General features: G+C 45.3%; 1 protein-coding gene across 5 annotated transcripts in view; it reads right to left on the minus strand.

The window, feature by feature from the left end:
* Nucleotides 1–24,579, minus strand: part of LOC140453171 (RNA-binding Raly-like protein) — a 1,408,367-nt gene that overhangs the window by 165,836 nt on the left and 1,217,952 nt on the right. For 4 of the 5 annotated variants that reach the window (XM_072547650.1, XM_072547651.1, XM_072547652.1 and 1 more), the window contains one exon: nt 17,735–17,785. The exons of the other annotated variant lie outside the window; for it this stretch is intronic. In XM_072547650.1, coding sequence (XP_072403751.1) covers nt 17,735–17,785 — 51 coding nt within the window. The remainder of the gene's footprint in view (nt 1–17,734; nt 17,786–24,579) is intronic. 5 annotated transcript variants of the gene reach the window in all.

A 24,579-nucleotide genomic window follows, 5' to 3' on the forward strand; every position in this document is an offset into this window, starting at 1 on the left:
CCTTGTAACACTCTGTTGTACCCGGGGAAAAAGTTTCTGACTGTCTACTCTACCTATTCCGCTGATCATCTTATAAACCTCTATCAAGTCACCCCTCATCCTTCGCCGTTCCAACGAGAAAAGGCCGAGAACTCTCAACCTATCCTCGTACGACCTACTCTCCATTCCAGGCAACATCCTGGTAAATCTTCTCTGCACCCTCTCCAAAGCTTCCACATCTTTCCTAAAGTGAGGCGACCAGAACTGCACACAGTACTCCAAATGTGGCCTAACCAAAGTCCTGTACAGCTGCAACATCACCTCACGACTCTTGAATTCAATCCCTCTGCTAATGAACGATAATACTCCATAGGCCTTCTTACAAACTCTATCCACCTGAGTGGCAACCTTCAAAGATCTATGTACATAGACCCCAAGATCCCTCTGTTCCTCCACCTGACCAAGAACCCTACCATTAACCCTGTATTCCGCATTCTTATTTGTTCTTCCAAAATGGACAACCTCACACTTGGCAGGGTTGAACTCCATCTGCCACTCCTCAGCCCAGCTCTGCATCCTATCTAAGTCCCTCTGCAGCCGACAACAGCCCTCCTCACTGTCCACAACTCCACCTATCTTTGGGATTGGGATTGTGTTTGGTAAAACATTGTGGGCCGAAGGGTCCATTCCTGTGCTGCACTGTCTGATGTTCTATTTTCTAGATGTTCATGAACAAAAAGACAAAACCCTCTCTCACTAGTATCCTCACATACGGATGAGGAAGGACCCCACTTTGACTGGGAGAACACATCCATCCTAGGACAAGCCAAACAGTGACTCGCACGAGAATTCCTAGAAGCACGGCATTCCAACCGAAACTCTATCAACAAACACATTGTCTTGGATCCCATTTACTACCCCCTGAGAAAAAGAACTGGAAATGACATTACCACAGGAAATGACATCACCAACCCAAGGAAACTTAAGCACATAAATAAAAAGTGGGCCATACCACCGATGTTTCACTGGAGGCTCACCAATGATGTCATCTAGTATGGTGATGAATCATCTGAAAACAAACCTTCCAAACAAACGTACAGCCGATACCTCAACCTGAGCTACAAACCTTCTCAAAACTCATTCTATTCTCTGTCAGCCTGCAGGTTGATTTAAACTAAATTTTAAAAAAAACTAACTGAGAATTCTAAAGGCCACGGCAGACATCAGAATGCAGAAGCACTCTCGGTAATGGCTTTTCTTCACAATCAGGATATTTCCTCAGTCTCTGCCTCATGCAACTGACTGTCTCTCTTCCAGTAACAAAGCAATCTGAAATAGCAGCGCTCTGGCTAACACTGTCCAGCTAACATGCCCGCTGAACTGTCTCCATCGTGTTAATTGGCCTGTCACTCAACAAAAGCCCAGCATTATGATCTGTAGCCCCATTTACCTGACTGCAAGATTTAAATCAAGAGCTTGAAAGCAACATGAATGTCTTTCTATAACCCCTTTAGCACAATTAAAGATACCAACGTTCTTTAGAAATTGCACTGCTAAACCAATTTTGATAGAGAGCCACATAAGGAGATATTCGGATCTTTCGCTTGGTGGAAAGGTTCTTGCAGTTTCCCAGCTTCTCAATTCAACTCCCAGAGGTGTGCCCAAATAGGTTTCTTTAAACTGAATTGTGAAGCTAAATTTTAAGCATATCTTAAAAGGAGCGAAGAGAGGTTCAGGAGTGATTCCAGAGCTTTGGACCTTAGCAGTTGAAGGTATGGTGATGAATGTTAAAGAGATTAAGATAAGGAAGGCACCGTAACCAGACAGGGAGCAAGATTTCAGAGAGTGAAGAAGGTTATCTGCAATTACAAAGAAATCTTGATCAATTGGGTCAATGGGTTGAGGAGTGGTAAATCGAGTTTAATTTGGGTAAATGCAAGGTATTGCATTTTAGTAAAACAAACCGGGGCAAGACTTATACAATTAAAAGTAGGGCCTTGGGTTGGGTTATAAAACAGAGAGACCGAGGGGCTCAGGTACATAATTCTTTGAAGTTTGCATCACATATAGATAGGAGAAAGTGAGGACTGCAGATGCTGGAGATCAAAGCTGAAAATGTGTTGCTGGAAAAGCGCAGCAGGTCAGGCAGCATCCAAGGAGCAGGAGAAGGGCTCATGCCCGAAACGTCGACTCTCCTCCTCCTTGGATGCCGCCTGACCTGCTGAGCTTTTCCAGCAACACATTTTCAGATTACATATAGATAGGGTGGTTAAGAAGGCATTTAGCATGCTTGCCTTCATTGCTCAGATCTCCTTGAGTATAGGATTTGCAAGTTATGTTGAGGTTGTACAGGATGTTGGAAGGTTTCTTCTGCAGTACTGTCTCCCATTCTGGTCGCTCTGTTACAGGAGGATATCATTAAGCTGGAGGGGGGCCAGAAGAGATTTACCAGGATCTTACAGGGAATGGAACGTTTGAGTTATAAGGAGAGGCTGGTTAGGCTGGGACTTTTTTCACTGGAGCATAGGAAGTCGAGGGGTGACCTTATAGAGGTTTATCAAATCATGAGGGATATAGATAAGGTGAATGGCAGGTGCCTTTTTCCAAGGATGGTCAATTTCAAGACTAGGAAGCCTAGAGGTTTATAAAGTCATGAAGGCCATAGATAAGGTATAGCCTAGAGGTTTATACAATCGTGAGGAGTATAGATAAGGTATAACCTAGAGGTTTATAAAGTCATGAAGGGCATAGATCAGGTATAGCCCAGAGGTTTATACAATCGTGAGGAGTATAGATAAGGTATAACCTAGAGGTTTATACAATCGTGAGGAGTATAGATAAGGTATAGCCTAGAGGTTTTTACAATCGTGAGGAGTATAGATAAGGTATAGCCTAGAGGTTTATACAATCGTGAGGAGTATAGATAAGGTATAGCCTAGAGGTTTATACAATCGTGAGGAGTATAGATAAGGTATAGCCTAGAGGTTTATACAATCGTGAGGAGTATAGATAAGGTATAGCCTAGAGGTTTATAAAGTCATGAAGGGCATAGATAAGGTATAGCCTAGAGGTTTATACAATCGTGAGGAGTATAGATAAGGTATAGCCTAGAGGTTTATACAATCGTGAGGAGTATAGATAAGGTATAGCCTAGAGGTTTATACAATCGTGAGGAGTATAGATAAGGTATAGCCTAGAGGTTTATACTATCGTGAGGAGTATAGATAAGGTATAGCCTAGAGGTTTATACAATCGTGAGGAGTATAGATAAGGTATAGCCCAGAGGTTTATACAATCGTGCAGAGTATAGATAAGATATAGCCTAGAAGTTTATACAATCGTGAGGAGTATAGATAAGGTATAGCCTAGAGGTTTATACAATCGTGCAGAGTATAGATAAGATATAGCCTAGAAGTTTATACAATCGTGAGTATAGATAAGGTATAACCTAGAGGTTTATACAATCGTGCGGAGTATAGATAAGGTATAGCCTAGAGGTTTATACAATCGTGAGTATAGATAAGGTATAACCTAGAGGTTTATACAATCGTGAGGAGTATAGATAAGGTATAACCTAGAGGTTTATACAATTGTGAGGAGTATAGATAAGGTATAACCTAGAGGTTTATACAATCGTGAGGAGTATAGATAAGGTATAGCCTAGAGGTTTATACAATCATGAATCATAAGGTCTTTTCCCAAGGGTGGAGGATTTCAAGAGTAGGGACAAATTTTTAAGTTGAGAGGAGAAAGATTTTAAAAAGACATGATGGCAATTTTGTTTTGGGTGTGGAATGAACTTCCAGAGGAAGAGGTGGATGCGGGCACAGTCACAATGTTTAAAAGCCATTTGAAGAAGTACATGAATAGGAAAGGTTTGAAGGGATATGGCCAAGCACAGACAGAGGGGGCTAGTGATTATGATTGATATGGACTGGTTGGGCCGAAGGGTCTGTTTCTGTGGTGTTTGACTCTGTGACTGGAATATAATGCTCCGAAACTTTCAGTTGAGGTATTGCTGGACCAGAAGCCAGTGTGGGTTAATAACCATAGGGACAAGGGCAAATGGGAAACAGTGCAAGTTAGAATATTGGCAGTGGAGTTTTGAATGACTACCATTTTTCAGAAGCTGCAAGGGAGCCATTGGAATAGTGGAGTCTAAAGGTGATTCTGTTGTACCAGATAGATTGACCTAACCTCACCAAACAGTCATTATTCAGAGCAATGCCACAGAATGCACTTTTGTATTACTGCAGATGTATCCACCCTCCATGGACTACAATAGTTCAAGGTGATGGGTGACCACCTCCAGGACAATAAACATTGGCCTATACAGTGAGGTCCACACTCTATGAAAGGATGCAAAAGACCTTTCTTTGTATATGATGGAATACAATAAAACTCACAATTAAACTGAAATTAAATTAGAGATGGAAACTCTCTCAAATCGATGAATGGACTGTATCTGAAACTTCTCCTCCTTGCAAAACCTGACAAACATGGGTACTGAATGTTCTGATGGAGCTAGGAGAGGAGGGGAGTGGTGTTGGAACATGATGTGGTGCCCACTGTTGCCACTTTATTGTAAGTTGAATCCTTCTCACTGGCGGCCATGTTGTCTGTTGTCTGAGCTGGCTGGACTCTTGATCACCAGAAGGTAGATCCCCAGCCACCAGGTTGGGATCTACAGGAATTACTTGGTCTAGTGATAGTGGAAGACCACCTGGCAGTCTACTGAGAAGATGCTGTGGTCTTGAACAAGGTATCACATGAAACCAATCACACACAAGTTATATTAGTAAGATAGACGTTGTTACAGGGACTTATGAAGAGAATTACACAGTTGGTCTGTCTCCTTCAAGATCCAGAGTTGTTCTGTCACCCCAGTCTTTTGTCATACTGCTCAGCGATAACTCTTTCAGAACCAAACAGGGATCGGGTTGGGGTGTGCAATGATCTTGGGATCTCTCAGGCAGGATAGATTTAGATGCGCTGATCAGTTGGCTATCTCTGTAATGATTTTCCTCAGTGTGAGGTAATCTCCTTTCCAGACTTTCCCTGGTTGCTCTCAGATCTAATTCACAGAAGGGAGAGGGACTTTAACCTCTCTTGACTCTTGGACCATGGATAGGATTGGGAGCAGTTTAACAAAAAGGAAAACACTGCAGATGCTGGAAACCTCTCTGTCTCGGTTCCCTCACTTCTTTGACTAAGCTGTTGGTCTTTGGCCCCAGTGTTCCTTCATTTGGCTTGCTTTTGACGAATCCTTCTTGTGAAACATCTTGGGACACTCTGCTTCATTGCAGCTATACAAACCCAAGTGGTTGGCACAGCGAAACACAGTGAAACAGAAACAGCCTTATCTCTCCACCCTTCAGGCTCTCTGCCTGTATTCCTGATGAAGGGCTTTTGCCCGAACCATCGATTTTCCTGCTCCTCGGATGCTGCCTGACCTGCTGTGCTTTTCCAGCACCACTCTAATCTAGACTCTGGTTTCCAGCATCTGCAGTCATTGTTTTTACCCTGAAACAGAAACGTGGTGGGTTTAACCGAGTTCAACTGACTATTTCACTTTTATAAAGAAGATTCTATTGCCTAGAAATTTAAAAGGACTGTTGAAGGCCACTACAGATTTGCACTCAGTCCTTGACCGCTATCCCTGTTCCCAAACTGCTGCATATACTTCAGGACAGCTCAATGGAGAAGGAGTGGCCACTCTAGAAGGTGACGTGGGGAGGTGGGGACTGAATTTTTCATGATCTTGAGTTAAACTAGCAAGTTGTTAAGGTGATGACTGGGGGTGGATTGCTTATTCAGCCAAGTGAGTCGATATAAAAGAGGGAATGGATCAGACTGGTGGATGGAAGGAGCTGTAAGACTAAGTAGTCAATAAACTCTATCAGTAAAGAATGACGTCTTGGTTTCTGTCTTTCTGCATAGCTTGGATCTGAATTAGCATCTGAGTCAAGTCGATCACGGGTCAAGTATGATAATGACTCATTTCCGTGCGGAGGGTCCATAACTTTGCAAACAGCTCAACACTCTGGGTGCTTTCCGAAGAGGAAACATTGGCTACGGCTCAGGTGAATGCTCCTTCATTCAAGGAAGCTGGTTGACCAGAGTGCTGGAGCATCAAGGTACAAATTTGCAGACAAGTTTGAGCAGTGTGCGACAAATTTCAATGATGACATTCCAGAAAAGAAGAATTCAACGGACACTGAGCCCACCACTCATAAGATCCTCAGTATGGGGGGCGAAAGGTGTCGTGACCATGGGTCAGAACCCTCAGTACTGTGCCGTTTTAAACTGTAATTCCAAAACGTGTTTTTTATTTAAACTGGACTGAAATAACAAAAAAATAAAATATAAATTAAGTGACCATCTCGTGAGATCTCTTCTGGAATACTGTGTCCAGTTCTGGTCACCCTCTGAAAGGAAGGATATTATCCAGCTGGAAAGGGTTCAAGAGAGATTTACCAGGATGTTGCCAGAAATGGGGGGTTTGACTTGTAAAGCAAGGCTGGATAGACTAGGACATCTTTCACTGGAGTGTAGGAGGCTATAGAAGTTTATAATTTACTGAGGGGTATAGATGGAGTTAATGGTGGTTGTCTTTTCCTAGGGTGAGGGACTTCAAGGCGAGGAGGCACATTTTTAAGGTGAGGAGGACAGATTTAAAATCGACATGAGGGACAATTTTTTTTTTACACAGAGGGAGATTCATGTGTGGAATGAACTGGGGAAGTAGTGGATATGGGTACAATTACAACACTTAAAATAAATTTGGGTAAGTACATGAATAGGAAAGGTTTGGAGGGATATGGGCCAAACGCAGTCAGGTGGGACTACTTTAGTTTGGGATTATGTTCAGTTTGGGCTGAAGGGTCTGTTTCCAGGCTGTACGACACTATGTTTATGACACAGAATGTGACACGCAAAAATGCAAAGGGAACTTCAAACAACAGCCATCCAAAAGAGGAAGAGGCAAATCAAAACAGGCCAGACTGCAATCCTTTATGATTACAAAGGTAACAAGAGGCTGATGGTGTCCAGCTCATCAGCAAGGCACCCTTGGCAGATTATGGCCCAAACCGCAGCTACATTTATATTTTTGCTTTAGCATTATGCAAAGACAGAGTTTAAAAAAAAAGATTCAACTCTACAGGAAGCTGCTAGTGGGACTGGGTGAGACTAAGTACCTGTGTGCACTAGCCCGTGTTTCGAGAGTTTGCATTCTGTGAACCTGGTAGTTGAAGATCTATCCCCTATTCCTTATGAAGAGCTTATGCTCGAAACGTCGACTGTCCTGCTCCTCGGATGCTGCCTGACTGGCTGCGCTTTCCCAGTGCCACACGTTTTGACTCTGATCTCCTGTCCTCACTTTCCCCTATCTCCTGGTCACCCCTGCGTTGCAAGTGAAGTGACTGTTTCCCACTGAGTGCTGGACGTCAGCTAGCTAGTAGGCCAGACAAACAGGGAGAAGACCAAAAGGACTCGCTCTCACCCTGAATTTTCTCATGGTCAAAAGGACCCAGAACAACAAATCGCAACCAACCTGCAGAAGGAAGAATTCTGAAGTCAACAGTTCAACCATGAACATAAACCTGTACTGCAACAGCCATAATGTTAACTATCCAATCCTCACAAACATTTCAGACACTAATCGATAAATGTTAAAGCTTTTATCTTTTGGACTTATCTCATTTCTAGTCCATGTGCATCTGCGTCCATTCTTCTTAAATTTCATAATGAACAAACCCGTTCCATGTTAATTAAGAAAGCCAGGTTAAATTGGCTCCCTTTAAAATAGGAGCTTAGCTTTTTAAATTCAACCTTGCTGCAACCACTAAGGTGAATCAAACAGGGGAGTCAGATCACCCCTCTTCACCCAGGCATTCAGCAACTTGGAATATCTCATCTGGAACTGTACCACACTGGGAAACCTCACCTGGGGTCTGAGTGTAACAAGACCAAAAAGGAAAATACACTTAATTTAAAAAAAAGTGCCTTCTTCAACTTCAGAAAATTCCAGTTAATTATCTGCACTATTAGGTCTTGGTGTTCTAAACAGTTAAGGGCTTCCTGAGTATAATTGCTTGTGATGGAAGGTAATTGAATAAGGTACCTCTATGTAATTGTGCATGCAAGACATGCAGTTATACTGAGCTCAACCACTTTAAGTTTACATAAAAGTCTAATGGAGTTTGTCAAATGAATAGATAATCAGGGTTAGTTGCTGGCAATGTGCAGTTGAACCACTTTCACCAGTTGTTCACTCACAAAGCCGCAGTGATTTTTTTTTCTTAAAAGACCCGACAGAAGTTTTGTTTTTGATCCTGTGATGGGATGCAGGCATCGGTGGAAAGCACAGGTTTTTGCTGGCCATCCGTAATTGTCCTTCAACTGAGTGGCTTGTTCAGCCAGTTGAGAAGGCAGTTAAGAATAAACCTCACTTCTGAGGGTTTGGAGTCACATAGAGTCATAGAGATGCACAGCACGGAAGCAGACCCTACAGGTCCAACCCGTCCATGCCGATTTGATATCCCAATCCAATCTAGTCCCACCTGCCAGCACCCGGCCCATATCCCTCCAAACCCTTCTTATTCATATACCCATCCAAATGCCTCTTAAATGTTGCAATTGTACCAGCCTCCACCACATCCTCTAGCAGCTCATTCCATACACGTATCAGCCTCTGCGTGAAAATGTTGCCCCTTAGGTCTCTTTTATACTTTTCACCTCTCACTCTAAACCTATGCCCTCTAGTTCTGGACTCCCCCCACACCAGGGAACAGACTTTGTCTATTTATCCTATCCATGCCCCTCATGATTTTATAAACCTCTATAAGATCACCCCTCAGCCTCCGACGCTCCAGGGAAAACAGCCCCAGCCTGTTCAGCCTCTCCCTACAGCTCAAATCCTCCAACCCTGGCAACATCCTTGTAAATCTTTTCTGAACCCTTTCAAGTTTCACAACATCTTTCCGATGGGAAGGAGACCAGAATTGCACACAATATTCCAACAGTGGCCTAACCAATGTCCTGTACAGCCGCATCATGACCTCCGAACTCCTGTACTCAATACTCTGATCAATAAAGGAAAGCATACCAAATGCCTTCTTCACTATCCTATCTACCTGCAACTCCACTTTCAAGGAGCTATGAACCTGTACTCCAAGATCTCTTTGTTCAGTAACACTCCCTAGGACCTTACCATTAAGTATATAAATCCTGCTAAGATTTGCTTTCCCAAAATGCAACACTTCACATTTATCTGAATTAAACTCCATCTGCCACTTCTCAGCCCATTGGCCCATCGGATCAAGATCCTGTTGTAATCTGAGGTAACCCTCTTCGCTGTCCACTCCACCTCCAATTTTGGTGTCATCTGCAAACTTACTAACTACACCTCTTATGCTCGCATCTAAATCATTTATATAACAATGAAATGTAGAGGACCCCAGCACTGATTCTTGTGACACTCCATTGGTCACAGGCCTCCAGTCTGAAACACAACCCTCCAATACCACCCTCTGTCTTCTATCTTTGAGCCAGTTCTGTATCCAAATGGCGAGTTTTCCCCATATTCCAGGATTTTTAACTTTGCTAGGAGAAAGTGAGGACTGCAGATGTTGGAGATCAGAGCTGAAAATGTGTTGCTGGAAAAGCGCAGCAGGTCAGGCAGCATCCAAGGAGCAGGAGAATCAACATTTCGGGCATGAGCCCTTCTTCAGGAAGAAGGGCTCATGCCCGAAACGTCGATTCTCCTGCTCTTTGGATGCTGCCTAACCTGCTGCGCTTTTCCAGCAACACATTCTAACCTTGCTAACCAGTTTCCCATGGGGAATCTTGTCGAATGCCTTACTGAAGTCCATATAGGTCACATCTACCACTCTGGCCTCATCAATCCTCTTTGTTACTTTTAGGAGGGGGTGGGACGGTAGATCTTACCTCCCTCTGGGGGGAGAGGGGGTTGGTAGATTTTACCTTCCTCTGGGGGGGGGGGGGGGAATGGTAGATCTTACCTCCCTCTGGGGGGGGAGAGGGGGTTGGTAGATTTTACCTTCCTCTGGGGGGGCGGGGGGGGGGGAGGGGGAGGGAAATGGTAGATCTCACCTCCCTCGGGGGGGGGGTGATGGTAGACCTATCTCCCTCTTGTGGGGGGGGGTGGTGATGGTAGAATCCTACCTCCCTCTTGTGGGGGTGGAGTATAGGGGGGATGGTAGATCTCACCTCCCTTTCGGGCATGACTGAACCAGATGGATTTTTACAACAACGGAAAAGAATGTCATGGTCATCATTAAAGTTGAACCCCCATCCCAGAGCACCAGCCTAGTCCAGTGACACAGAAATATAGGAAGTAGGAGTAGACCCTTTAGCACTTCGAGCCCACTCCATCATTCAATATGATCATGGCTGATCAACCCCCCGCCCTTATATCCCTTTAGCCTTAAGAACTCTTGTTCGGCTCCTTCTTAAAAGCATTCAGTGTTGTGCCCTGAAACGCATTCTGTGACCGAGAACTCCACACGTTCACCACTCTCTGGATGAAGAAATTTCTCTTCTCAGTCCTAAATAGCCTACCCCATATTCTTAGAGTGTGATAATGGTCACAGGCTGCTACTTGGAAAAAGACCCACTTCCACCTACTCTTTGCTTCCTGTCTCGAGAGTGTGGCGCTGGAGAAGCACAGCAGGTCAGGCAGCATCTGAGGCACAGGAGAATCGATGTTTCAGGCATAAAGGGCTTATACCCGAAATGTTGATTCTCCTGCTCCCCGGATGCTGCCTGACCTGCTGTGCTTTTCCAACAACACACTCTCGACTCTGATCTCCAGCGTCTGCAGTCCCCACTCTCTCCGTTGCGTGTTCACTGTTGGGTGGGAAACATGTTCCAGACCTGGATTGAATCAATCTTGTTATTTGATCGAATTAGGTGCGTGATGCAACAATGGACATGAAAGGAATAATCCGAATGACTCTCTCCGACATGCGACAAAATGGCTGACAATCCACGTCGTTTCTCAAGAACAAACTTGCAGAACGGCAATATAATTGACAAATAAATTTCAACATAAGCATCGATGATTACATATCGATTCAGACAAAAAAAAGGCACATACAACTTAAAAAAAAAATTATAATTGATAGACAAGCACAACTCACAAAAATATACCATACAGGTTGATGTGGCCATAACAAAAACCAAAACCAAGTGATTCCCTCGGGTTTATCTTTATGTGGGATAGAAGAGAGATGGTCTGGTAAACTTGCACTGAGCGTGCTCTAACCTGGGTATGCAGGGCTGTCGCAAAACCAAACAAATGCTGGAAATCTGAAAATAAAACCCAAGATTGCTGGAGAAACTCAGTAACGCTGGCTACATCTATGGAGAGAGAATCAGGATTAATGGTTCAAGTTCACTGATCTTGGTCGTTGGGTCTGAGGAAGTGTCAATGGATTTGGAGGGGGGGGCGGTGGAGGCGAAGGTGGGTTTGGTGGATGCAACCTGATGGAGGCCATTGAGAATGAGAAAAGTTTTGGTTGGGTGGTTATGAAAGAGAGTGCTTCCACTTGTGAGGAAGAGCTGAACCAGGAACCATCAATGTAAAGTAGTCATCGAATTAATAAAATAGGGAACTTAGACTAAACCTCTTGATCCAGGAAACGCTGAGAATGTAAAAGCCACTCTCTCCCTTTTGGGCAGAACAGTGGCTCTGTGGTTAGCACTGCTGCCTCACAGCGTCAGGGACCTGGGTTCGATTCCAGCCTCAGGTTACTGTCTGTGTGGAGTTTGTACATTCTCCCCGTCTCTGCATGGGTCTTCTCCGGGTGCTCGTTTCCACCCACAATCCAAAGATGTGCAGGTTAGTGTGAATTGGCCATGCTAAATTACCCATAGTGCCCAGGGATGTGCAGGTGAAGTGCATTGGTCAGAGGTAAATATAGGATAACAGGGTTGGTCTGAATGGGTTACTCTTCAGAGGGTCGGTGTGGACTTGTTGGGCTGAAGGGCCTGTTTCCACATTGTAGGGATTCTATGACATCTCAGGGTGAATGGTAGAGATGTATTTAAGGGACAAACTAGAAATAGATGAGCTTCAGGTATCTCTCCCACTTGGTGAAGTGAAGGGCAACAGAAGGAGAGGGTGGGCCGATGGTAGTTGAGTGACAAACTTCACAGAGACGTTCTGGATGAATAGTACTGGAAGTGTGCAGATGGCACAAGACAGAAGAAAGTATCGACCCACGACGGCCAATCTTCTGTCAGAAGCAGCTACAAACAGCAATGGGTGAGCATATAAGAGAGAAAGGAATAATGAATTATGCTAATGAGGTTAGATAAAGAAAGGATGGGAGGAGGCTCAAGTGGCACATTAATACATGGACTGGTTGGTCAAATGGCTCATTTCTGGCCTTTGCTGTGACCCCTTTTGAGCATTACCTAAATCTTAGAATCATTGAATCCCGACAGTGTGGAAGCAGGCCATTCAGCCCATCGAGTCCACACTAGCCCTGTGAAGAGCATCCCAATCAGTCCCATTTCCTTACCCCATCTCTATAATCCTGCATTCCCCATGCCTCACCCACGAGGCTCCACATCCATGGATAAAATGAGGGCAATTTTGCGTGGCCAATCCACCTAACCTGCGCGTCTTTGGACTGCAGGAGGAAACCAGAGGGCTAGGGGGAAACTCACATAGACATGGAGAGAACATGCAAACTCCCCGCCCGAAAGTGGAATCAAACCCAGATCCTAGGTATTGTGAGGCAGCAGAGCTGTTCATGCATTTGCACACATTAAGCAACGTACGGGAAACAGAATTGTAGATTCAGTCTTTCAGCCGTGTCCAAAGGAAATATTTTGAGCTTTAATAAGCAGGGCCAAAGGGGATGCATGACAACTGAGGGTCACAGTTTCAAAACCAGGGCGTCACCAACTGAAAACAGAGACGAGGTGACTTTTTTTTTCTCTCCCAGTCGATTATGAGACTTTGAAACGCCTCCCGAAAATACGGTGGACACAGAATCCTCAAATATTTTTAAGGCAGAGGTGAATAGATTTGTGTTGAGCAAGGAGGTGAAAGGTTATCAGGGGTTGGCAGGGATGTGGATTTGAGATTAGAATCAGATTGGTCATGAGCTCATTGAATGGCAGAGCAGGATTGAGGGGCTGAAGGGCCTATTCTTGTATGTTCATATGTGCAACATTAAAAGTGCACTGTTGGATTAAATATACGACAAAAGTACCCGAAAGAGCAGGGGGAGCAGCTGTAGGATTGTACTTTGTTGCTGCTTTACATGAAAAGCAGTGGAGGGACATTCAAATGAAGAAATGGAGTATAAAGAGCAGCTTTCTCAATCATGTTGGAATGACGTGCAGGACCACAGGTTGGACCTGAAACGTCTTGATTCAACAGGGACAGGATAATTCATCGAATATGTATAAAAATCTGACATTTACTAAATTTGCACTGGACTATAATGGCGTGTTAGCGCTGAACTTATTATCACAGACTGACTATCCAATTTGAATACTTTGCATCTTGTGTGACTGTAGTATCAAATATCCCTTTCTGCGCAGATTTGAATATGAATAAAATCCTACAGAAATGACTTCTTGCCTTCTGAATTCACACAAAGTGCAGACAACTGATTCGAAGCTTCAAGGTAACACTGTGCAGCTTGTTGTTGTATTACAACCCAGACTGAAGAGCAATAATCAGAAAATTGGACTAAACAGATTGCATCAAAGTGTTTCAGCTACATTTCCGATGCCAAACCAATATTAAACGCTGCATTTCACACTGCGTCTTTCTTCCCCTGTGCTTCCTCTGCAATACACAGTCTATTCCTTCAATTCTTTGCCTCCTGGCTCCCCCCATTCTCATCAGGAACGTTGAGCCCACATAGTAGGCCAATAAGCTCCATCTGTCTTAAAGATAGGGCCTCATTTACCTCAAAGAGTCCACACAGGCTGACTAGCAAACAGGAACCAGTGGCAAGGGACTCCAGTGACCTATGGAAAGGATAACCTTTGGAATTATTGGTCCAATACTTTTCCAGATGGTCTTCTATTAACTCCAACCCGTTATGATAGGTTGGCATCATTAACTCCCACATCATCTTACTTCAGCATCACTTCACACACTCGTTAATCTGCAGTGCCTCTGCAACTGTCAGAAACCACTCACCGATAACTCAAATTCAAAACCAAAAAAACAAAAAGTCGTCAGCATCTTTAAAGCCTTCTACAAGCTGGTCCTCCCTTTTTCTCTAAAATGTCCCAGTGTCGCTCTTCCTGCCTGAACTCGGTTTCTCTGCCTCCCTTTAGCCGACCTCAAGTGGCCGATTGTACACAGCGATCTCAGCCCCTGCCTTTTGTCCTGTAAAGCTCTCTGCCTCACCTCCGGTGGAATGACTCTTAGGTCGGCGTGGACGGGTTGGACCAAAGGGTCTGTTTCCATTCTGTACATCTCTATGACTCTAAGTGTCAGTGACCCTCCCTGAGCTCACCTCCCTTGACATGGCATAGGTGTTCCCTTGCACCTCCGTCAACGATGTTGGGACGTTTTTGTCTGTTAAGGCCAGACTCGGTCAGTTGCCGCACTCCCTGTCACACCTTGTCCTTTCGAACCTCTGAACAAACCTGTTGTGCTTCTTCTCAAACAGATCCAAGAGGAGGGAGGCAAAACGGCCTTCATCCCATTGTTATATGCACATAAGGACTACTTCACAGGAAATGTGTGATTTGTGACAATCTGGTGATGCTCTCTTTTTTTTTTGCAAAAGGGTTGTTTCGTGACACCCACGTGTGTAGTTTAAAGGATTATGACATGACTGTCACATGCTATTGAGACAGCATATATCATCACAGGAAGTGATGCAATGTCACATGATCTTATTCCTTCCCTTCAGCCTCCATTGGAAGTCCACGGCGAAATGTGTCTTGAATAAAGTTAAAGTTTTTCTCAACAGACTTGCTTCAGCAGTATGACGAGACCAAGAACATGTTCCTGGTCTGCCTTTGCCAATGCAAAGATTTAATAGGGGCTCGAGGAGGTGACACAGACAGATATGGCAAAGACTGCAGAGAATAATTTAACTCAATCAGAAGACGCTTAAGTTACTCTCCGAGGCCTTGCCCATCTGTGTAACCGCAAGATCTTTGTACCACTCCAATCCTGGCCTCTTGCCCAACCCACACTTTCTTCATAGAGTCACAGGGGTTTCTCGTTCAGAAAAAGACCCTTTGGCTCACTGAGTCTGTGCCAGTCAAAAACAACCATCTAACTATTCCAATCCCATTTCCCAGCACTTGGCCCATAGCTTTGTGAACATCTCGATACTTCTTGAACGTAATGAGGGTTTCTGCCTCTCCCACCCTTACGGGGTGGGGGAGGGTTCCAGATTCACACCACCCTCTGGGTGAAAACATTTTTCCTCACATTCCCTGTAAACCTCCTGTCACTTACCTTACGCCTATGCCCCTGGTCATCGAATTCTCCATCCAGATCATACGATATAGGAGCCATCCTATAGACTAGGCCATCCAGTCTTCTCTGCCATTTGATTATGGCTGATACACTTCTCATCCCCATTATCCTCCCTTCTCCCCAGAACCCTAGATCCCTGACCAATCAAGAGCTATCTCTCTCTGTCTTAAATATACTCAATGGCTTGGCCTCCACTGCCTTCTGTGGCAATGGGTTCCACAGATTCCTCACCCTCTGGCTGAAGAAATTCCTCCTCATCTCAGTTTTAAAAAAGGTTCCTCCCTTCACCCTGAGGCCGTGCTGTCAGGTCCTAGTCTCACCTGCTAGTGGAAAATCTTCTCCACGTTCACTCTATCCAGGCCTCTCAGCCTTCTCTAAGTTTTCAATGAGGCTCCCCCCATCCTTCTCAACTCCCATCAAGTACAGACCCAGCGTCCTCAACCGCTTTTCATATGACCAGCCCTTCATCTCTGGGATCACTCTTATAAACCTCCTCTGGATTCCTTCCAATGCTAGCACATCCTTCCTTAGATATGGGGCCCAAAGCTGTTCACAATGTTCCAAATGTAGTCTGACCACAGCCTTATACAGCCTCAGCGGTACATCCACGGCCTTGCGATCCAGCCCACTCGAAATGAATGCTAACCCTGAATTTGCTCTCCTAACCGCCAACTAACCTGCATGTTAACCTGATGAGAATCCTGACTAACCTGCCAAAGAAAAGGAAAGCAAAAGAGGAAAAAAAAAGAGCAGAAGTAAAATGAAACAAGAGAAAGAAAGTAGATGGAAGTGGATGAGCCCTGGGCAAGAGGCCACACATAGCACTGCTACTCAACCGCCATCTTGGAACTTGGAGGTTGGAACTACCGCATTGTCCTGTTCCTTGTTCTGGAAACTTTTATCATCTCTGCTGAGCCCTCCCTACCTTTAACGTTTTCCATAACTTGCCATGCGACTGAACCCACCCCCTCACCATCGAAGTTAAAGCCCCATCCACAGCCCTAGTTGTGCCATTGGCCAGGACTCTGGTCCTGGTTCAGCAGGATTCAAGTGGTGCCCGTCCCATCAGAACAGCTCCCTCCTTCCCCAGTGCTGGTGCCAATGTCAAAGGGGAAAAGTTTCTTCTGTTTATCCCTCACAATTTTATTCATGTTAATCGTTTCCCCCTCTGCTCCAAGGAAAATGCTCCCCTCCCCCCCACTGTCCATTCTCTCTTTTGATCATCAAACCTCCTCAGCCCAGACAATACCCTTCTCCTCTACACTCTTCCCAAAGTACTCACATCTCTTCTATGATTCCAGAGCTGCATACAGTACCCTCGAAATGTTCTTTTTACCATTAGTAGTTGAGTCTTGAAGTGTCTAGACCTTAAACTCCAGAATCACTTACATAAACATTTCCAACCTTTTGATGTTTTCCTTTTCTTATCTTCTGTCACATCATAGAATCCCTTTTGGCCCAACAAGTCCACACTGCCACTCTGAAGAGTATCCCACTCAGACCCATTCCCCTCTCCTACATTTACCCCTGACTAATGCACCAAACCAACACCCCTGAATACTATGAGCAATTTATTACGGCCAATTCACCTAACCTGCACATCATTGGAGGAAACTGGAGCCAAACCCACGCAGACACAGTGAGAACGCGCAAACTCCACACAGATAGTCGCCCGAGGCTGGAATCGAACCCGGGTTCCTAGCGCTGTGAGGCAGCAGTGCTAACCATTGTGCTACCCCATAAACACTGAGCCACCTTGCCACCCTATTTGACTCCCCCTCCCAGTATCAATGTTTCTCTGATGATGAGGCTCCTCTGAAGTGCTGCCGAACATTGTCCCATGTGAAAGGCACTATATAAATGCAGACCCAACCCACCATGATGTGATCCTTACTGCTCGATCTGTGAATTAAGGGGCAGATGACGTGGTCACAATGACATCTGATTTGCAACAACTTTTTTGTTTCAGTTGGAAGACAAATCCACGGCGTTTTGGAATATTACGCTGGATTGTGTTCAGTGTTTTGCTTTTCTTTATGCGTTTTCTCAAAGGGTGAAAGTGGAGGGGGGGTGGGGGGCAGGTAACGGGAGGAACGCTCTGCCGTATTTCAATAGATTTGAGAGGGGCCACACGTTCCGTGAGCTACGAGCCACTGGGAGTAATTGTCCCTGTCACATCGAAAAGCTAAAGCAACCCCACACAAAAAAAATAGTCATGGCAAATGGCTAAAAGGATCAAATTAGACGTGGGCAACATACCTGTCATAGAATCCATCTCTGTAATAGTCATAGTCAAAGTCATAGCCACTTCTGCAGAAAAAAAAGAAGCTATTCAGTTTATAGCTAAGCGAGTGCTGACAGCATCTTAAATAATTCTAATGACTCTGTGACAGCAGTTGTTACTTATCTCGATTCAGGTTAGCTGCCTGGCATTGCAAACCCTGAAGCTCAGGCAGTGAGAGAGTAGACAGTCAGGAAGAGGCAGGGACAAGGGCTGTGCAGGCCATCGAAAGCGGGCTGTTTTGGATACCCACTCTGATCAAATGCCTCCTGCTGCTGCCCAAGTTTAAACTGACCAGACAACAGCCAGCTGGTGAAAATGGAGGCCAGAAGCCGACCTTCTCTCAGCTTTAGATTTATTCACAAAGTGTCCGAATCCTAACTCAGCAGCCTTGCATCAGTGACGGTTGGCCTCTATTTGTATCAAGTAATCATCTAATGAATCACTTCTAATTTTAACCTGCTGGTCGACAGTTAACAGTGACTGGTCAGATTGCACTATCACACAGAATCCCTACAGTGTGGAAACAGGCCCTAAGGCCCAACTAGTCTACACCGACCCTTTGAAGAGTAACCCACCCAGACCCATTCCCCGAACCTATTACTCTACATTTACCCCTGACCATGCACCAAACCTACACATTTCTGAACACTATGGAGCAATTTAGCATGACCAATTCACCTAACCTACGTGTCTTTGGACTGTGGGAGGAAACCAGAGCACGCCAGAGGAAACCCACGCAGACAAGGGGAGAATGCACAAACTCCACACAGTCAGTCACCCAAATCTGGAATCAAACCCAGGTCCCTGGCGCTGTGAGACAGCAGTGCTAACCACCGAGCCACCATGCCACCCGGTAAAAATATGGAACGCTTCACGAATTTGCGGGTCAGCCATACATTTTCCAAGTTGGAAATGGCACCAATATTTTCTCAGTTTATAGATCACACCCTCAGCAAAGTGAGTGCCGCTGGCAAAACATTTACGTCATGGTGGAACAGTCGCTGAAGGGTGGCATGCAGGGGCAGCTGGTCGTGAGGAAAGCTAATGGCATGCTGACCTTCATAGTGAGAGGATTGGAGTACCGGGGTAAGGGTGTCCTGCTGCAGTCATACAGGGCTTTGGTGAGGCCACACCATGTGAGTATTGTGTGCAGTTTTGGTCTCCTACTCTGAGGAAGAACATTCTTGCTTTTGAGGGAGTCCAGTAAAGGTTCACCAGCCTGATTCCCGGGATGGCAGGACTGACATATGAGGAAAGACTGGATCAACTCGGCTTGTACTCACTGGAATTTAGGAGAATGAGGGGGTGGTCTCATAGAAACATACAAAGCCCTGATGGGACTTGACAGGCTAGGTATGGGAAGAATGTTCCCGATGTTGGGGAAGTCCAAAACTAGGGGTCACAGTCTAAAAACAAGGGATAAGCCATTCAGGACTGAGAAGAGGAAACATTTGTTCACCCAGAGAGTTGTTAACCTGTGGGATTCACTCCCACAGGAAGCTGTTGGGGCCAGTCCATTGGATATACTCAGGAGGGAGCTGGATGTGGCCCTTATGGCTAAAGGAATCAAGGGGAATGGAGAGAAAGTGGGAAGGGGATACTGAGATTGCATGACCGTAATTAATGGCGGTGCAGGCTCGAGGGGCTGAATGGCCTACTCCTACACCTGTTTTTCATGTCTCCATGTTTTCTTAGCTCATTGTTCTGGTTAACCTGGGCCAGATTGTGAAGCTTTGGGCTGGAGACAGGTCCATAGATTTACAGTGAGAGCTGCACCTGAGCTGTTTGACACCGATGCTGTGTTCGCTCTTCCGAGAGGATTCCCTCTGCTGGTAATTGTGTGTGTACGGAGGCCTCAAGCTGACAAAATGCACACACGCTGATATCAGTACACGAAGGTGAGGGGCGGGCGGACGAACCCATCCAATACTGCGTTCTCCTCCACCACCCTGGCTGTTGGGCCCACTGACAGGTGAGTGTTGAACCCAGCCCATAAGAATGGGGGGAGGCCATTTGGCCCCTTGCTGCGTCACTCACACAGAACCTGTCCCAATTGTGCCTCAGTGCCAGGAGTCGCAGGTAGATAGGATAGTGAAGTAGGCGTTTGGTATGCTTTCCTTTATTGGTCAGAGTATTGAGTACAGGAGTTGGGAGGTCATGTTGCGGCTGTACAGGACATTGGTTAGGCCACTGTTGGAACATTGCGTGCAATTCTGGTCTCCTTCCTATTGGAAAGATGTTGTGAAACTTGAAAGGGTTCAGAAAAGATTTACAAGGATGTTGCCAGGGTTGGAGGATCTGAGCTATAGGGAGAGGTTGAACAGGCTGGGGCTGTTTTCTTGCAGTGTCGGAGGCTGAGGGGTGACCTTATAGAGGTTCACATGAGGGGCATGGATAGGGTTAATAGAGAAGGTGTTTTCCCTGGAGTGGGGATAGGGGGCATAGGTTTAGGGTGAGAGGTGAAAGATATAAAAGAGGCCTAAGGGGCAACTTTTTCACGCAGAGGGTGGTACGTGTATGGAATGAGCTGCCAGAGGATGTGGTGGAGGCTGGTACAATTGCAACATTTAAAAGGCATCTGGATGGTTATATGAATAGGATATGGGCCGTGTGCTGGCAGGTGAGACTAGATTGGGCTGGGATATCTGATTGGCATGGACGAGTTGGACTGAAGGGTCTGTTTCCATGCTGTACATCTCTATGACTCTATAACTCTATGACAACTCTGATAAGAAAGGGTTAATTAATCATCTTGAAGTAGTGAGCATAGTATTGCAGAAATGACCATAGGGTTGGGTGCAGCTTTGAGGTGAGGTCGGGCAAGCTGAGGTCGCAATCCTTGGAGCAACAGAGTTTGAAGGGAGATCTGACAGAAGTGTCTGAGATCCCAGGACATTCAGATAAGGTGGAAGGGGAAAACTCTTCCCATTAGCTGTTGGTAGGAGGACCATTGGACACAGATATAATCAGATTTTGAGTAAGACAGGCAAGAAGAGGGTGAGGTTTCCTCAACGATGACCCAGAATTCACTGCCTTATGAGGCAATCAACGGTTTCAAAAAAAAATATTGGATACTTGAACTGGCTCTGGCAGTGAGGGAGTGGGATTTACATCCTCACGACTTTTTTCTGCTAAGTCCCAGTAAGAAGCACCAATCCCCATTAATTAGCAAGTCACTGCGGCCTAGCGAGAACCTTGCCACACCACTTGTGTCAGGACCTTGCCTCACGGGTCGCCCAATTCTGCCACATGACCCACCATCGCTCGCGTTGCTCAAACCCCCATCAGATTCCAAGCAGATGACACCCAACCTTCAAACCCCAAGGCAGGACAGGTCAAATTTTACACACTGCCCTTCTCATTTGCCTCTTCCACTGCAGCTTCCTTCGGTCCTGGTCTAGAGCGATTACTCTGAACTACAAAACATGCAAAGACATTACTGCCCCAGCAACAATGAGAGCTGAAGAACTGGATGATCGAGTCACTTTCACCCTGGCATTCTATATAATTGGGACTCTGTAACATTGTGAATCAGAATCCCAATGTGTCTGCTGCTAAATCCAGTCTCTGTAAACCAAGGGCTAACTCATTACAGAATCCCAACAGTGCTTAAAGAGGCCATTGGGTCCACGCTGATCCTCTGAAGACCCAACCCATCCCTGCATTTCCCACGGCTAACCCACCGAGCCTGCACATCCCTCAACACTATGGACAAATTAGCATGGCCAATCCACCTATCCTGTACAGGTTTGACTCTAGGAGGAAACCGGAGCAAAACCATGCAGATGCAAGGAGAATGTGCAAACTCCACACAGACAAGGAAGAAATCAAACTCGGGTGCCTGGCGCTTGCAAGGCAGCAGTGCTAACCACTGAACTACCTTGCTATGCAACAGTCCCATTAGAAAGAAATTAATGTGTCATTATTGCATCTTTAACAATGTCACGACATCCCAAAGCGCTTTCCAGCTAATTAAGTATGACCAAAGTGTCATTACTGTAGTATGGTCTGAAACACACCAGCCAATGTGTGCTCTGGCCAACAGCAATGAGCCAACGACCAGCTAATAATGACTCAATGATGTTGCTTGTCGGGTAAATATTGGCCAGAACACAGTTTATATCAGGGAGACAGCTCCTGCCCTGATTTGATTTGCTTTGATTTATTATTGCCACATGTACCAAAATATATTGATAAAGTGATGTTTTGCATGCTAACCAGACAAATCATACATTCCCTAAGTACATCAGGGTAACAGAACAGAATACAGGATATAATGTTAAAGCTACAGATAAAGATCAACTCCAATATACAAGAGGTCTGTTCATAAGTCTGATATCAGAGGGGAAGAAGCTGTTCTTAAATCTGTTGGTCACTAATCTGTCCTTTACTCCAAAGGACCTTTAATCTCCACCAATGGGACTTCAGTTTAGCACAAATTCAGAGTCATAGAGATGTACAGCATGGAAACAGACCCTTCTGTCCAACCCATCCATGCCGACCAGATATCCCAACCCAATCTAGTCCCATTTGCCACCACCCAGCCCATATCCCTCCAAACCCTTCCTATTCATATACCCATCCAGATGCTTTTTAAATGTTGCAATTGCACTACCCTCCACACTTCCTCTGACAGCTCATTCTATACACGAACCACCCTCTTTGTGAAAAAGTTGCCCCGTCAGTCCCTTTTATATCCTTCCCCTCTCGCCTCAAACCTACACCCTCTAGTTCTGGACTCCCCCAACGTCAGGGAAACGATTTTGTCTATTTACCCTATCCATGCCCTTCATGATTTTATAAACCTCTATTAGGTCACCCCTCAGCCTCCGATGCTCCAGGGAAAACAGCCCCAGCCTGTTCAGCCTCTCCCTATAGCACAAACCCTCCAACCCTGGCAACATCCTTGTAAATCGTTTCTCAGAAGTAAAACATGCCAGATGCAGGGAATCTGAAATAATGAGACAATGCCAGAAATACTCAACAGTTCAGTATTTCCGCTGAATATTTCCAGCATTCCCTGTGGTTGCACACACTCACCTCTGATCCCTAAGGAAAGCACCCCGACAGATGATCAGATCTCGGGAGCAGGTGCAGGACTCCCACGACAGAGGCAAGCACACCTGAGTCATTGTTAACCGTGTTCAATAACTCAGATTTGACAGCTTGGACCCTGGGAGCACGTTCACAGGGTCAATGACCAGAACGCCATGGAAGAATCCATTTTATAAATTCTGTTTAAGTGCACTTGGATTCATGCCCCTAAAGCAGCCTTCACTATTTCACAAACATATGTCACGCACCAAATCAAACCTACTCAAAATATCTTAAGAAGGTAATGCAGACCCGAGAGTATTCTCATTTTAAAGGGAGATGTGAGGTGCCGTGTTCCGGATGCAATGCAATTGGTGAAACTACTCACCATAGGCAAAACACAATTTATCCAAACGCTGTAGTTAAAATACAACCAAAGAAAGAGGAATTTTGAATAACTTAACTCTATTGGCAAACTTAACCTAATCATAGATACAATATCTATTGCTAATTAACTGTTCCAATATAATAACATTCCATAAACACATCCCTGGGCAGAAAGGCAGCTTCAGCAAGATTGATTTGTCTCCCAGGTAAACCAGCAGCAGGGAGAAACCCAAGCTTCGTGCTGTAAGCAAGAGAGGGAAAAGATGGCTTTTATTTGTTCACGCTCAGAATGAGCAACTGCTGAACGCTCAACCTAAAAGCTAAATAAAACAAACAAGAAACCCTGGTCTGTGACAGCTGGCCACACCCATCCAGGCTGCTTCTATTGTTCCAGTTCTTTAAAACACCACCCCAAGGCCTCACAAGCTGTTTACTTGCGTGGTTTTGCTTGACTACTCTGCTCCTCTCCTTTACTACTGCTATTAAATAAAATACCACAAAATAACCGCTTAAAGCCACATCTTCATCACATATAGAATTGTACAGTACAGGAGGCCATTTTTTCCATTATAATTGTGCTCGCTCCTTGATAGAGATGGTGCAGTTAGACTCAATCTCCTGCCCTTACCGCATAGCCACACAAATATTTCTTTTTCAAGTCGTGCATTCTAGACCACAACAGCTCACTGTGTAAAACATTTCTCCCCAGCTCTTTTGCCAGTTGTCTTACATTTTAATGTGTTTCCATTTTATTATATGGATAAATACAAAACCCAATAACCTCTCAGGCATTTCGCTTCCCGAAAAATAAAACAAATTGGAGATTCTAATCCCTGACCAATAAATACATGCACAGGAAACACGCTATTATCATGGAATCCCTACAGTGTGGAAACAGGCCATTTGGCCCAACACGTCCACACCAACCCTCTGAAGAGTAACCCATCCAGACCCATTTCGCTACCCTATTACTTTACATTTACCCTTGACTAATGCACCTAACCTACACATCCTTGAACACTATGGCCAATTCAGCTAACCTGCACACCTTTGGACTGTGGGAGGGAACCAGAGCATCTGGAGGAAACCCACGCAGACACGGGGAGAATGTGCAAACTCCACACAGAGGAGGTTCCAACCTCCTCCTGAGGTTGGAATCGAACCTGGTTCCTGGTGCTGTGAGGCAGCAGTGCTAACCACTGAGCCACCATGCCCCCCCCCCCCACCCCTGTCCAATTATGACCAATGTGGATTGGGAAAGTATTGCATAAAAGGATAGCAATCTATATCATGGAGGACACAAAATAGTGGGTGGCACAGTGGTTAGCACTGCTGCCTCACAGCGCCAGAGACCCGGGTTCAATTCCCACCTCAGGCGACTGACTGTGTGGAGTTTGCA

Source organism: Chiloscyllium punctatum, chromosome 26 (genome assembly GCF_047496795.1).
Source record: "Chiloscyllium punctatum isolate Juve2018m chromosome 26, sChiPun1.3, whole genome shotgun sequence".
Classification (NCBI taxonomy): Eukaryota; Metazoa; Chordata; class Chondrichthyes; order Orectolobiformes; family Hemiscylliidae; genus Chiloscyllium; species Chiloscyllium punctatum.